This window comes from Camellia sinensis, chromosome 9 (assembly GCF_055761805.1).
Source record: "Camellia sinensis isolate YWXY chromosome 9, ASM5576180v1, whole genome shotgun sequence".
Lineage (NCBI taxonomy): Eukaryota > Viridiplantae > Streptophyta > Magnoliopsida > Ericales > Theaceae > Camellia > Camellia sinensis.
The window spans coordinates 31,803,752-31,820,297 of NC_138969.1; the positions used below are offsets into that span (position 1 = coordinate 31,803,752).

Sequence of the window (16,546 nt, forward strand, 5' to 3'; positions counted from 1 at the left end):
TCTGTACTTGTACGTGTATGTGTATATGTTTGATTTGATGATTTTGGTGGTTGTTCTGCAGAAATGGTACCCCAACTGATGGGCGAAGAACCACCTGCGGTGGCCGGAGAAGTGAACCAGAGATGGTGGTTGGGAGTGGGGGCTAGGGTTTGGGTTTGGGATTAAAGGATATAATTCACTGTGTTTGGTTTGAGTTTTCTGGATTAAGTTTTTTGAAAACTGAATTTTTTGATTTTCGTGTTTTTTTGTTTTTAGTGAATATTTTTAAAATTTTAAACATTTTTTTTATTTTTTTAGATGCACCTTACTTAGATATGTCTAAAAAGTAAAAAATTTGTGAAAAAATATTTTAAAAAATTAAGAAATACATAAAAATACAAAAAAATGTACTAAATTCTTGTATTTTTTATATTTTTGGTATTTAGTGAATTTTTAAAAGATTTTTTTTACAATTTTTTTACTTTTTAAGTGTATTTATGTTAGGTGTGTCTAAAAAGTAAAAAATTTGTATAAAATATTAAAAAAATTCAGTAAAAACAAAAAAAAATACGAAAAATAAGAGTGTAAAATTTTTTGAAAACTGTTTTTAAAAAATGGAAACCAAGCAAAGTGATTGGTATTACGGTAGGGGCTTTAAAAAAAATATAAAGTTTTCAAATTGTTAGGTGGGTGTTCAAAGAAGTAAGGGTTCAAAGTAAAATGGAGCCCGCATTTGTATACGCTTTTCTCCATTTGATAAAAGAATAATGCTTGGGACCCCCTTTTGGGGGTCACCCCTCACCCCCTTTGTCACGTGGCGGGTGGTGATTGGAGGAGCAGGAAAAAAAAAGAAAAAGAAAAAGAAAAGGTAACCAATGAGAGAGAGAGGGGGTCAAAGGGGTGGGGGAAAAAGGGGGCTGAATCATTGTTGTTGATAAAATTGTGAGAAAAAAAAAGCACGGAGAGAGAAAATGGTGGAGGAAGTAGAGAAATCTTCATCAGCCACTGAAGAACCAACCATCATCAAGAACCCACAAGCCGCCGCCGCCGTTGACGATGATGGCGATGCCCCGGAGAAATGAGAGATTGTCAGCGATGACGACGTGTCATCATCTGCCAAGCCTACGGCTGCTCTAGTCACCGAATCACACCCTCTGGAGCTCTCTTGGACCTTCTGGTTTGACAACCCTTCAGCCAAGTCCAAGCAAGCCGCTTGGGGTAGCTCTATTCGCCCCATCGACACTTTCTCTACCGTTGAAGGCTTTTGGAGGTATATATGTGTGTGTGTGTGTGTGTGTGTAGATTGATCTGTATTTGGTATCTATGTTGGTCTTTGTTCGGATTCAAAGAGAACATTCAAGAAATTGAGAGAAAATATGATTGGGTTTTTGAGGAAATTGAAGTTCTAACCAAATTAAGGCAATTGATTGTATGTGGGTTTGTTGAATCTTGAATAATTTGTAAGGGTTAATTATTGAAATTAGGGTTTTTATGCTTTGTAAGGAATCAGATAATCGATTTTGGGTTTTGCTTTTCCTGAAGTTAAGGTTTATAAGGTTTACTGGGTTTGTTAAAAAGAAATGTTGATTACTGAAATTAGAGTTCGTACACTTTGTAAGATTGTAATGACTGTGATTGGGCTAATTTAATTGATTTTATTGATAATGTGGGAATCGTGCATTCAAACTTATATTGGAGGTGGTTTCGTCTTTCTCTTGTGCCCTTCTAATCACAGAACTGATCATAGGCTGATAGCAGGCGATTAATGACAATTTGGTGGTTTCTATATTTTTCTTATGGTGATGTAATTTGTTGGATGTCATGAGTTGACCACTATGTGTTATGGTTATAGAATAGAATACTAGCCTATTGTGTTCTATTTCTATGTGGATCAAAGCATGTAAATAGAAAATGTTGGTGTGCATGTGTGATGAGGGCATTTGGAGCTTGTTGGTTTCACTATTGATAGTATTGGGTCAGAGAATCAGTTCGTGTTCTCAGGATTGTGGTCTTCAGATTGGCTGGATTGTTGAGTTGTATAAGTGTGTCTGAAATGAAATCATATGCGATTTAGGAGTGTTCCATATTAGTGATGAGTCTAGCATTTGATAACGGTTATGTAAGAATAGATTGGATGATGGACATTACTTTAGCTATAGTTTTAGCTGCTAGTAGAATCGATAGATGAATATGACTGCAAGGAGTTGCATGTTGACCAGAGCTTACAACTCAAGCAATATTGTTTATGTAATTTGGAAGAAGATGCTGTATATGGTAATGGCATTGATTAGTGTAAAGGCGTGATTGGTTTGTTGCATGTGATGTGTACTCTTCTCTACTGTTACAATTTACAAAGAGGGCCATTGGTTCATTGGTTAAAATTTGGCCTATTAACTTTCAGGTTGGTTTGATCCAAGGACAACCATTTTGTTCAAATATTGCCAAGGTTAGGGTTTATGGGCAATGTGAACGCGTAGGGCATATTTACCCATGCTTCATAGGCTTGAGTTATCTTTATTGGGCTTTGTATTTTGACGATAGATCCCAATGATGTCATTGCATTCTTAAATGCGTATTACACATAAAAGGTTCTGAGCAAAGTTAGTTCAGAAGAAAATGACATAGCCAGAAGTACATATAGTACACATGGGTAGGGGTGTGCATAATACCGCCGAAATCACCAAAATCGCACCGAACCGCACTGCCAAGGCAAATTCGTTATTATTTGCCAATCGAACCGCCGATTTTTAGTAAGAAAAATGGCAAATTCTAGTTACACTTTTATCAATCCGCCGGTTTCTATTTTTCTTCCAAACCGCACCGACCCGCACCGCTATTAAATGATGTTTTATAAGATTCTAAAAAAATTTTTTTACTTAAGTTTGCTTGATGTTCTATATCTTAGAATATAGTATTACATTACTGCTCGAGGGGAATTCACGATGTCAGTAATCCAAAATAAAGTTGGATTCCAATTCACTTTTCAATCTTTTTTTTTTTTTTTTTTTCTGGCCATGTTGCAAACTTGCATCAGCTCACTTTTCAATCTAAATACTTTTCAACAGTAAACATTTTCAATAAATTGTAAACCCTGAATGATATAATTTAATGTATTGTATTTGATCATTGTAGCTTCCACAGATTCTTGTAATGAACTGATGGCATAGTCGTTGATATTATCATGTTATTGCTACACTTGCTGCATCAGAAGAAAGTTTCGCAAGATGCTTAACATCACGATATCTCTCGTCTTTTTTTTACTCTTTGATTTAAGTTTTGTAATTTGAATTATATTTTTTATAAACCGTCAATCCGCCCGAACCGCCAAGGCAAATCCACCATTATTTGCCAACCGAACCGCTGGTTTTTTGATAAGGAAAATGGCAAATTCTAGTGACACTTTTATCAATCCGCCACCCGTCATACGATTTCTATTTTTCTCTCAAACCGTACCGACCCGCCCCGCGCACACCCCTACACATGGGTGTATACTAAAATTTCCCGTGCATAGGGGAAACCATCAATCAAAGCATCCTCAACCTTTGAAAAAGTGAACAAAAATATTTGCATAAAAAATTATTATTATTATTATTTGATAACTGAGTGTCCAGGTTAGCTTTCGCGTATCTCAATTAATCTCAGGACTCTGAATTAGGCAAATCTCTAGTGGTCCCAAGGTATGACTCGAGCTTGAGACCTGTGGATTTTATTCTCCAAGCTTTACCGCTCGACCACTTATAATAATAATAATAATAATAATAATAATATTATTATTATTATTATTATTAGGGTAAATTACAAACACACTCACTAAGATTTACTTAAATTACAAATTATCCCTTATGATTTTAGAAATTACATTATGTCTCCTAAGGTTTTTAATTTTATAACAAATATGTCATTTTATTAATAAATTATCAAGTTAATTAACAGTTTTTAATAATGTTAAAATTTTATTTCAATTAATAATTCAGATAATTTTATTATTGTATAAGTGAACAGTTAGAAATTTTATTTTTTTTAATTAATTCTATTAAATAAAAAATTATGACAGAGAGATATTTGTAATTTTTCAAACCACATGAGACAATTTGTATTTTAAGTAAATCTCAAGAATATATTTATAATTTACCTTTATTATTATTATTATTATCAAAACAAAATACCATTTTGTTAGGGGTGTAATTCCGGCCCGAGGTGGGCCCGGCCTGTTAAGGCCCGAGCCCGAGCCCAACCCGATGCCTTGGGCCAAGGCCAGGGCCATCGTTTTGAAGCCCGACCCGGCTCATTGGCCCGCTCAAGGCCCACCCAAAAGCCCAGCTCGAGGCCCCGCCCACCCGGCCCATCCGATGCTCAATGTTATTTTTAATGGAAAATAATAAAATTTAAGTGGAAAAAATATTAAAAAATTAAAAAAATTGTTTAGGCTCCCCCAAAGCTCGAGCCCAGGCCCAAGCCCAAGGGCCCGGCCCACTGGCCCGTCCAAAGCCCTAATACCCCTAGGCCTGGGCTAGGGCATGGGCCTAGTTTTCTGGCTCGTGGGCTGGCCCGGTCCGATTTTTTGGCAGGAGCCCGCAAGGCTTGACATGGGCCTGGCCCAGCCCGGGCCAAAATTATACCATTACATTTTGTCAATCATTTTAGGCCTGGTTTGGGGTAATTAAAAAAAGTTAAAAAGTTATTCAAAAAGTTAAAAAATTATTATTATTTACCAAAAAAAATATTAAAAAATTAATTTTATACAAAATTAATTTTCAAACAGTTCTGACATCCCACAGGCGCAGCTGAGTTTTTGGAAAAATTGCACTGATTTAGGTGCACAAATAACACTGTGCTGTTTGGCCCGTGGGGGCTATCACAGCTCTTGTTTTAATAATCTAGACCGTACAATGTATAGAACTTGTCGAGTACTATATGGCTGTAAAAAATCACGTTGATCGGATATCGGTAACTATATGATCAAGTCAATTAAAATTTATAAAATGGATGGTATTATAGTTAACGGTTGAAAAAAAACTAATATGATCAGATAGTTATCGATATCCGATCAACGTGATTTTTTACAAGTATATAGTACTCAACGAGTTCTACACATCGAATGGTTTTGATTAGCAAAACGGGACTTGTGGTAGGCCCCCACGGGCCGAACAGCACCTTCAATTCACTGCCCGAAAAGCACGAAACCATCTCCCCCTACTCTGCCCACGCTGTCCCTTACTGTACAGCCTATTCCATCACAATCTTCTCCTAAACACTAATTTATATAATTTTTTAATACACATTTTTTCATAAAAAGTCAAATAGTTATCCCAAATAATCATTTTTTTCCTTATTTTTTTAGTATAAAAAGTTAAAAAATACATTTATTTAAGACACCCCAAACAACCTCTCAATATAGGGTTTAAGTTTGGGGGCCCTCTGCCTCTTCTTCACTACAAAAAGTAGCGTCCTTTACTTGATTATCAAAATTATAACATGTAGATTCACTTCACTGTTTATTGTTTTTGGTAATGTTTGGTAAAATTTTAAAATTATGATTTGAGAATTGAGTTGTATTTTGATTTTATGGGTTTTGAAATTATAATTTGAAAAAAGAAAATTTGTTTGGTTATAAGTTTTGAATTGAGTTTTGAATTGAGTTTTTGATGTGACATATTTCAAAACTCAATTCAAAAACTTATAACTTTTAACCAAATACACAACTCAAAACTCTGTTTAAAATTCTATTTAAAATTTCTAACCAAACTCTTTTTAAAATTCAATTCAAAAAAATAATTTGTCATTTTGGTCTAAAAAAATAATTTTTATATTTAAAAAATATCAAAAAATATATATAGGCCTTGTTTGGTTTGTGTTTCTCAAAAAATTTTAGGAAAAATTCTCTACAAATAAGTTTTCAAAAATAATCAAAACAAACAAATTTTTCTAAAATTTTTTCCCAAAACTTGTTTGGTTTACAAGTTTTCCAAACAAATATCTCTCTCATACACATCAAATCAATCACTTTTTTCAAAACTCTCTCTCAAAATAATTTTTCAAAACATCTTTTGAAAAAAAACTAAACCAAACAAATTTTCGTACTTTTTATCTCAAAACATGTTTCTCAAATACAAACCAAACAAATTCATAATTTTTTTTTGTCCAAATAACAGGTGGCAATTGACAATTGTAAAAATAAAAAATAAAAAAATTTATATTGTTCCGGTCAACTGGGCAGACGACCGGATACACAAAATTCAAAAATTAAAACTCTTACCAAATATGTTTTCAAAATGTGTTATAAAATTGATTTGAAATTTTTTACCAAACATGTTATTCGAATGTAAAAGGGGAAATTTTGAAAGTCTTACCAAATTAAATCTTGATTGTGAATGTTATGAATTTTAAATAAAAATCTTACACGATTTAATTAATTAATTATCAAAATTGTTTTGATTGTTAAGTTAGAGATATTGGATTACTGTCAACCAAAAAATTAAAATTACAACAAATAAATAAAATTGTTCTGATTGTGAGTGTTATGAATTTTAAATAAAAATTATTAGTGTAACAGAATAAAATTACAATGTAAAAAATTATTGAAGTCCTCCATTAGATTTTCTGCCTTGGGCATGACAATAATGATAGACTGCAAAATAACTTGCAACCATAACCTGTTTTTTAAAGAAGCATAATCAAGATTAAGAGTTCTTGTTGTTCACTCACACCCACTATCCAAGGCAACAAGTTTTCTTCTTTGTTTGATAATTTGATTAAACTCAGTGACTACTCCATCACCTGGAAAAATTAAGTTCTTAATGTACATCCTATAAAATTTCCGTAATTGTTTATTCAATATATGAAATATCCAAACATTATGAAATCGACCATATGATTTGCAATTCAAAGAACAAAGATCAAAACACAAGACACACAAATAACATGGAAAACCCTAATGGGAAAACCATCTCAAACAGGAATAATAAAAGTTTATTAGGTCGAGTCTAATAATCCACCTACTTATAAAACTCCATGACACAGAAGTTGCTGGCAAAACATTCAAATCGAATGCCAGTAAATCCAGCTTCAGCAGCCAAGGCCTGAAACTCAGGTTGCGTTCGCTCCATCCCACCAGTGTTTTGAGTCAACATGATCATGTCGATTTGGGAAATCACTTTTGCTGCAGCAGAAGCAGCAGCCATAGTATTATCAGGTGGTGCCAATGGAACAATTCCTTCAACTACAATAACCTTTCCATTCTCTGGTAGAGCTTTGTGGCAATTCTTTAGCAGCTCCAAACAGTGATCATCACTCCAATCATGAAGTATCCACTATCAGATTCACACCATCACCATCATTAGGGTAGTACAAATTAAACAAATAAATAAATAATATATATATATATATATATTTGAAAAAAATGCTATTTTCTCACGCCAGTGTTGTGAAAAGGAAAAAAATATATATATAGTGAAATTAAATTCATGTGAAGCATAAAGTCATGCATATATGCTAGATGTGGGCAATACAATTGGGTTTTACGGACCAAAATTTTTTTTCCTTAAATGTAAAAATTTTGTAGCAAAAATATTATAGGACTGATTCTTGTCGTCTCAAAAAGTAAAAACATTAGTGACAAAATTTTTAAAATGTGATTAATAAATGCACAACAAAATAATTTGGTGCTAATAAAGTTTGTTTTTCAAGATAAAAATTTTGGTCCCAAATGAAGTAATTCATTAGTAAATATTCAATTTCGTCACTAAAAATATAATAATAACATTTTAAAAAGTGATTTAATTCTTAAATTTGTCTCTAAAATCTTAATTTGCCATAATGCAAATATCACGGTAGTGTTTAATTTAATTTTTAAATTAATATTTGGATCAAAAAAGCAAAAAATATGTTTGGTTAATCAATTTTTAAAACTCTTTTCAAAATTATTTTTTCTCTCTCCTCTCTCCTCTTTTTTTTAATTAATAATAATAAATAAATCAATCACTTTTTCCTTTTTCTCTCTCATTCTCTTATATTCTACACATCAATCAATCAAATTTTCTCTCACACTCATCTATTCAATTACAAAATAATAATAATAATAATAATAATAATAATAATAATAATAAAATAAATTACAAATTATCTCAAAACTATTTTCAGAACTCATTAATCAAACAAATTTTTAATTTTCAAAACTCTTTTCAACAACTTATTTTTCAAAATACAATTCAAAACTTAGAACTGATTTCAAAAACTAAACCAAACAGAACATTTTCTTGCAAAATTATGACTTAGGCCTATTTTGGGAAGTGACTTTTTTTGAAAAAATATGAAAAAAAAAAAATTAAAGAGATGATGTTAACCAAATACATTAATAAACTGACTTCTTCTTCTTCTTCTTCTTTCTTCTCTCTCTTTTCTTCTTCTTCTTTTTTTTTTTTTTAAATTGCCAAAATAGGCCTTACCTTCATGAAAATGGCATCTCCTTTGGGAACACTTACAAACATATCTCCCCCAACATGTTCCACACCTGCATCAAAATGGACTTTAAATGTCAACAACAATTATAATAAAAGTGCTAATTACACTTTTAGTTTGTAAATTATGCTTTTTGTGTCATTTTGGTTCTTAACTTTTTAATTCTGTCAATTTCATCTCAAAGTATAAAAGCTATCAACAAAAATGAGAATAGCCAAAAAAAAAAAGAAAAAAAAATTAATAATAAATAAATAAATAAATAAAAATCAAACCTTGAAAAATTAATACAAACCAATGTTGGGACCAAAACTAAGGCTGAGAAAAAGAATTAAAAAAAAAATCAGAATCTAATTTAATTCAGGACAAATCATGTGGTTTGATTTGATTTTAGTTCTAAAAATAGCTTAACTGTAATTCCTTATTCGATTTATAATTTTATAGTTATGATTCTGGTTTGAAAGTAGACTGTTCAAATATATATATATATATATAAATGTACAATTTTTGTTATTTGAAATAATTTAAATTCAAGAAAAGTGGGGTGCATTTACACCTGCAGCCATGTTGATGTGGTAAAACTAACCGTAAACAATCATCTAAATAATTTATGTTTGAAAAATATTACATGTGCATGTTGTGAATCATGACATGTTTCTATAAATTGTCACTACAATAAGTTAAGATTTTAGAGATAAAAATTTAATAATAAAATCACTTTTTAGAAACGAAATATTTTTATTGCCACAAATGTCAATATTGCATTTTTAGTGACAAAATCAAACATTTACTGATAAATTACTATTTTTTTGCACCAAATTATTTTGTTTTTAAAAGTACATTTGTTAGTAACATTATCATTTTTTTATTGGTAAAAGTCTTATTTTGACTTTTGCATCTGACCTTTTAGTCACTATTCTCCCGACAACAGGAATTGGTTCCCAATTATTTTTTGTAAAAAATTTTTAACTTTTGAGATTAAAATAATAATAATAGTAATAATCTAGCTTTTATTTGTTATAGTGTGGCTTCAAACTGATTTGAACCGCGTTTCACTGGTTGAGTTTGATTTGATTTTAAAACTTCATGTAACCATAGTGATTTGGTATTGCTTTTCTTCTAAACCAAGTCATGCTCACTCCTAACCAAAACAATAATTAATCATTTTATGTATAGGTGTAATTTTTTTCCTCCAAAAATCTCAAATTCTAGCAAAGAATATTGACAACGTCGAACATGTGCGTACCACTTAGACACGCATTTAACTCTTTGAAAATGAAATTAAAACAATTGAGCTATTAGAAATTAAAATGTCATAAAAAAATATACTTTATTAAAAAATAAGAAGAAGAAGACGACTATATAATGAATGTTGTAAATGAAAAAAAACAAAAAAAAAAACATACCAGGATAGGTTGGGGCATGTTGGATAACATGGGGCAGGTCGAAATTAATACCCTTAATAGATGGGTATTTGGAGGTGATGATGTTGAGGGCGACACCGAGACCACCACCGACATCAACAAGATGTTTGAGTTGCTCAAAACCCTTGTAGGATTCTAGGATTTTTCTAATAACTATGTTTGTGTGGTCGCACATTGCCTTGTTGAAAACATCATTGAATCTTGGGTCCTTACCACAATAGGCAAATGCATGTGTCCCATGCACCCTGTTAAATGGAATGCCTCCATCCACAAATGCCCCTTTTAGCTCGTACCTAATAATAATAATAAATTACACGTAGTTATTTTTATTTATTTATTTATTTTTCGTCTTGTTTGAGTGATTTCAAAATATATATATATAATGGACAAAATTAAATTTCAATCACTTGTTTGGATTATCAAATGAAATACATTTTTCTCATAACTTTTATTTTCAATCTCTCCAAAACTAAATAGATTGAGAAAGAAATGAAACCAACTAAATATTATTTTGTTATAATATCAAAACTACTCTTTTAAATATAAAACAAATAAAAAGACTAACAACTACAAAAGATTAATTTGTTAATATAATATTAGTGTTTTAGAGGTCAAAGAAATTTTGTCACTCCATATATGAAGGGGTTGTGTTTGATTTTGCGAATTTAGAAGAGCGATAAAGTATTTATAGTAGCAAAATTGACAAATTTAATATATATATATATATATATATGACATTGATTGGGAAAACACTAAGCCAATGAACTTGGTGAGTGCATGGACTTGATGAGTTCATGGTTTTTGATATTGACTCAAAACTCTGCTTGGTGTCGTTTGGGAAGTTGGTGGGCTTTCTGGCTTTTTGATTTTTTTAGTTATTTTAATTTGGGCTAAAAAGTTTGATTTGAGAAGGACTTTCTGGCTTCTTAGTTTTTTTGACCTTTTTTGGTGAGAAAAGAGTATAATGATTATGGATTTGATATGATGTTTTGTTTGTTGTGGCTAAAATAGCCTATTTTGTTTTTTTGTTTTTTTTTTTTTTTTTTTTTTTTGACTATTTTAACCCCAAACTCACTTCCCAAACAATTATTGACTTTTGGGTGGTAGGCATATTGACTTTTATTTTATTTTTTTTTATTTTTTTTTTGGGTGTTGTAATTGTTGCTGTTGTTGTTTTTCTTTTTTTTATTATTTTTAATTTTGGTTTAGCATATGATTCAGTGTGTTTGGTTTGAGTTTTTTGGATTAAGTTTTTTGAAAATTGACTTTTTTGATTTTCGTGTTTTTTTGTTTTTAGTAAATATTTTTAAAATTTTAAACATTTTTTTTTAACTTTTTTAGATGCACGTTACTTAGATGTATCTAAAAAGTAAAAAAATTGTGAAAAAATATTTTAAAAAATTAATAAATACATAAAAATACAAAAAATGTACTGAATTCTTTTCTTTCTTTTTTTTATATTTTTGGTATTTAGTGAATTTTTAAAAGATTTTTTTTACAATTTTTTTACTTTTTAGATGTATTTATGTTAGGTGTGTCTAAAAAGTAAAAAAATTGCTTAAAATATTAAAAAAATTCAGTAAAAACAAAAAAACACGAAAAATAAGAAAGTATAATTTTCTGAAAAATGTTTTTTGAAAAATGGAAACAAGCAAGGTGATTGGTTTTAGGATTTGTTTGGAATGTGAGTTGACCTTTTGACTTTTTGGCTCTTTAATTATTTTAATTTGGGACTAAAAAGTCCTATTTGAGATAGGTTTTTTTCGGCTATTTTAATTTTTGTAAAAGAAAAAATTAAATAGTTATGATTTTGATGTAAGATTTTATCTTTTAGACTAAAAAATTTATTTTATCTTTTTTATGATTATTTTAACCAAAAAAATCCTATTCTAATTTATGCCAAACAAAAGTTTAATTCATTTGACAGGTTAGTTCGGATGTACTCTGCAAGTGATGATGCTTCTTCCTTGCCATGTTTTCTTTTAATGATATATATATATATATATATATATACTCTTATATTTTTTGTACTTCTTGAGCCATCCCTTGCATCAATAAAATTTTAGATAAATTATCCTGAGATTTGAAAGAATTTTAGTCAATTTTACACTTTTAATATGATTATAGTTAATTTCACATTTTTGACGTAAGATTAAAGTGATCGAAACTAATGTAGATGGTACGTAGATATTGAAATAAACAAAGATAAATATGTATTTTAATAAATAAAAAAAATGGCAATATCATTTTTCCATTCATACTACGGCTAACAAATTACTGATGAAAAATAGACTAACTATTATGTGAATTAAAATCTCAAAGAATCCTAATGTAATTTAATTATGATATTGTAAGTGATATAATTGGTTGATAATTAGAGAAAATATGGGAGAAAGTGTTACCTCTAATATCTTAATTGATTGTCATATCACTGAACTTGAATATTAGGTCTAATTATTATTTTTTTTTCTCAAATAACAATGATCATTGAATAATTAAATAAAACCAAGAAAAAAGAGAGACAGAGAGAACCAACATAATTTTTTAGACACAGGATCTTCACTTTTGAAAATCTAAATTCCTTGTTACAGAATATTATAATCATAAAATTGTCTCAAGATTCTTATACTTCAAAATTCTCACATAATTTAACCATTATGAATGTTTGGTAACAAGAAGATTTTGGAATTAAAAAATTTTGACTGGTTTTTCAAGTAATGAAATGAAGTGAAAGGTTGCTTCAAAAAAAAATAAAATGAAGTTGAGAGGTTGAGAGTTGCGGCCGGATATATTTTTGTTGAGGAAAAGAAATGTAGAAAAATATTTGAAATTCTTAATTTGACTTATAATAGTTATGGTAAGTATCAACTTTTACTGATAAAAAAAATTATAAATCTCTAAAATTTCTCAGAAATATATACCGACCAGCTATCCATGAAAACCTTGTCCTGAAGCACAGACATGAGGGGCCTTAATGACACTCCGTCTTTGTTCCTAACAAAGTATTGGGCCACAGGTGCCAGCCCATACAACCTCCGTCCACCGTCACTGCTGCCGCTGCTATTATTTATGACAACGGCAGAAGATGGCTGGACGGAGCAAGTGAGCACAGAGTGGTTGGCCAGGAGCTGGAGCATCCGATCCAGCATGGCGGTTGCGTCAGGATTTCGAGTGGGAATCCGCGACACTATCTCCAACACAGAAAGGTGAGTACCGGGACCCGCCTCGGCCATGATCTCCAGCACGTCTAGCTCGACCACTGCTTGCATCACCATGGGAAGCACAGAGGAGCTAGCCAGTTGCATGGCATAGGACCAGTGCTGGTTTTCTTCATCATTATTAACATGATAATCATTGTAATTTGAGGAGGTTGAACTTTTTCCCAAATTCGTTTTTGCTGAAGGTTCCATTTTTTCAAAAACGAAGAAGAAGAATTTTATGCTGTTACTCTCAATATGTTCTGCAAGAACTGGAAGCTGGAGCCAATTTATAGATGATACACTTTCGAGGATGGTTAAAATACTGTTAATTTGTAGGGGTACTTTTTTTATTTTTTATTTTTTAAAAAAATTAGGCCCTCTTTCATTAAGGTGAATGGAGGGAATATATTCTTTTCCTATGTACCCAAAAAAAAAATAAAAAAAATGGAGGGAATATACTGCAAGATTTTAAAACATGGTCTAATTAATAAAAAAATTTCAATCTTGTGGCATAGATGATTGGGACATATCTCTAGAAATAGAATTGAAAAAATATATAGGTTATTGGTCCACACTAAAAAATAAATCCAACATATGTACCTTTTTTTTATTATTATTATTTTTTATTTTTAGGCCCTATTTGATAGAATATTTTATAAATTAAAATTTAACATTTATCTGATATATTATTAAAAATAATTTTTAAAAGTAATAAATTAAGGCCTATTTTGAGAATTAAGTTTAAAATTTATTTTCTCAATTTTTTTTTAAATGTGTAAAAAAATGAAAAATAATATGACTTAAAAAAAATTTAAAAATAAATTAACTGCCTTTTAATTTAATTATAAAAAATGCCCACCTCATTTCAACTATTTTTTTATGGGGTTGGCTTCCTTCCAGTCCGTCCGTGATCGGCCTGGAGTGTACTGTTGGGCCCTCACTACAGGTCCCATTTCGATAATTTGAACTGTTCAGTATGTAAATGTCACAGCCCCAAATTTTTTTTTTTTTAACGTCATAAGATTTGAATAACAATAACTTACAAGATAAAATTTTAACTACTAATTAGAAACGTTTAAGTTCTTACATAATCAAAGTCCAACAACAAAATAAAACTACAAGTTCACACACAACGTCACAACATAGTTAAATCCTAATACAAGGGATAACAGGATTTTATTTTGATAAAATCTTGACTCTAAGTCAGCTAAGGTTCGATATTGGCAGCAGCTCCAATTTCAGTCTCAGTCCCTTCTTCGACATAATCTGGCATGAAACGCCAGGGCAACAAAATATATGGCATGAGTTTTGCAACACAGTAAGAAAACGTAACCAACCTACCATTCTTTTTAAGAGAAAAATAATAATATTCTAAACATGAGATAACAATATAATTATACACAGAAATTACAACCATTAGAATAATTTCAGTAATTTTTATAAATTAGGTGACACTCGAAATCTCACCAAAGAGATTTAACTTACCAACCACTAAGCATGGCAACGGTTAATTTGAAACCCTCCCTTGGTCAAATATTTAAGTGTTACCAACTGTAACTACCAGGTATGCCCACGTCCGGAGTTATATACCCAAGTAGTGGCATCCGTGGTCTGCCCCAAGGAAACGGTCTGCCAGGGGTAAGTAACCTCCCTGTGTGCCACCTGGACATCCACCCTTATTCCAAAACCGAATACCGAAAAGGGGTCAAATAGGTCCCGTGCCATCTTAGAGTTTCACAACACAATTTACGTGAGAATTCTCAAAACCAGGGCTCACCCTGAACAACCGGTGTTAACCGTCAACCCTTAATTCCGTACAGTCTTTAAACCAAGACTCACCCCGAACAACTGGTATTAACCGTCAATTGTTAACTTTGTATATGCCGTTAATCATTTCAGTTAATTTTGATATTAATCACAAATAATTCCAAATTTTTAATCACAAGTTATGTTATACCAACTCATTAAAATTTCCAATCATAAAATATTGCATGTGTCACACAATACTAAATAAAAATACAGAATTTAAATAAACAATTTATTTAAACCATGGTATGAAATAATAACTTAGGTACAAGAATTAAACCATAAATACACACATGCACAAATTTTTGATTTACAAAATTAGACTAGCATAATATTAAAGTGGTGATTTTATCCTGTCCAGAAAAATTTCCAGAGTATATATCTTGCAAATAAAATTATAAATACATTACTTATACAACTCTAAAATTCATATCAATTTACAGGATACTCAATAAACATGTTATGATTATTTTTCAGAAAGCATTTTCCAAAATAACTTATAAATAATTCTAAACAAATTCCAAGGGTGCTTATGACACAGATTTGTCACATTTCCTTACATTAATTCCATGCTTAAATTTATAGATCAAACCCATAATCTAAAAATTTATCATGAAACTAGACTTCTCAAATTTCATCTTTTAGTTAGAAATTACCAGATTTGGCTTAGTATAGAATTTTAAATAAATTTTCGAATACATGGTAAAATCTGTCTCACAGTTTCAGATTTAGTTAGAAATTTGTATAAATTCGTAGAAAGCTCAAAATTTGTTACCAAACTTCCTGGACGAACTAGACATCATTATCAACAACTTTGTAGAAGAAATCATCTTGAAATTTTGAGTATAAAATTGTCTAAAAATTCGAGTAACATTCTGGCAGATTCAAAATAGACTATTTTCATCACAGTTTCAGATTTAGTTAAAATTTTGTATAAATTCGTAGAAATCTCAAAAATTGTTTCCAAAAATTTCTGGTTAAACTAGACATCATTATCAACAACTTTGTAGAAGAAATCATCTCGAAATTCTGAGTATAAAATTATCTAAAAATTCGGGTAACATGCTTGCAGATTCAAAACAGGTTATTTTGATCACAAAATTCCTACACATATATATAAAATTTCTATTTATGAGTAGTCTTTTCAATCACAAGGAAGTAATCTGAAAGTTTCACTAATAAAAAGAAGTGAGAGGTTTGAGAGGGTTTTCTTACTAAAATCTTCAATTAATGAATCATTCACCAAATCTTTAACTCCTCTTCAATTCTTCACTTTCCCAAGCTATTTCCTTAGCCTTTCTTTACCATTTCCAGCATATAAATTCTAAGCTTTGAATCTCTCTCTCTACAATGTCTCAACTCTTAAACCCTTTTTTTTTTTTTTTTTTTTCGAAATGCTCTCAGCACAATGCACAATACATACACCTCATTCTTCCATTACACACCACGTGTGCACATGGACACTAACACATTCCATTAAGGCTCCAGCACATCACTCACATGCACACACACCCACAGCAGATTTCTCAATACACCCACACCCATAAACACTCTCACTTCTAGACTCTTACATAATTCAATTTATATTTTTGCTTAATTTAATTGAGCAACACTTAATTTTAATAAATCTTGATTAACACATAATTAAATTAATCAAACATAATCACAAATCCCACATAAATT

At 30.6% G+C, this 16,546-nt stretch overlaps 1 protein-coding gene and 1 long non-coding RNA gene across 2 annotated transcripts; both read right to left on the reverse strand.

The window, feature by feature from the left end:
* Positions 1–6,692: 6,692 nt before the first annotated feature.
* On the reverse strand, positions 6,693–13,363 carry LOC114298482 (caffeic acid 3-O-methyltransferase). The gene is made up of 4 exons (XM_028243048.2): positions 12,783–13,363; positions 9,840–10,150; positions 8,424–8,488; positions 6,693–7,289 (listed from the first exon to the last, which is right to left on the reverse strand). Exons 1-4 carry the CDS (start codon positions 13,265–13,267, stop codon positions 6,975–6,977), a joined length of 1,176 nt encoding a protein of 391 aa, XP_028098849.2. The 5' UTR covers positions 13,268–13,363; the 3' UTR covers positions 6,693–6,974.
* Positions 13,364–14,096: 733 nt separating this feature from the next.
* Positions 14,097–16,310, reverse strand: LOC145799057 (uncharacterized). The gene is made up of 2 exons (XR_014341054.1): positions 16,079–16,310; positions 14,097–14,323 (listed from the first exon to the last, which is right to left on the reverse strand). It is a non-coding gene; the product is annotated as an uncharacterized LOC145799057 (long non-coding RNA).
* Positions 16,311–16,546: the final 236 nt, after the last annotated feature.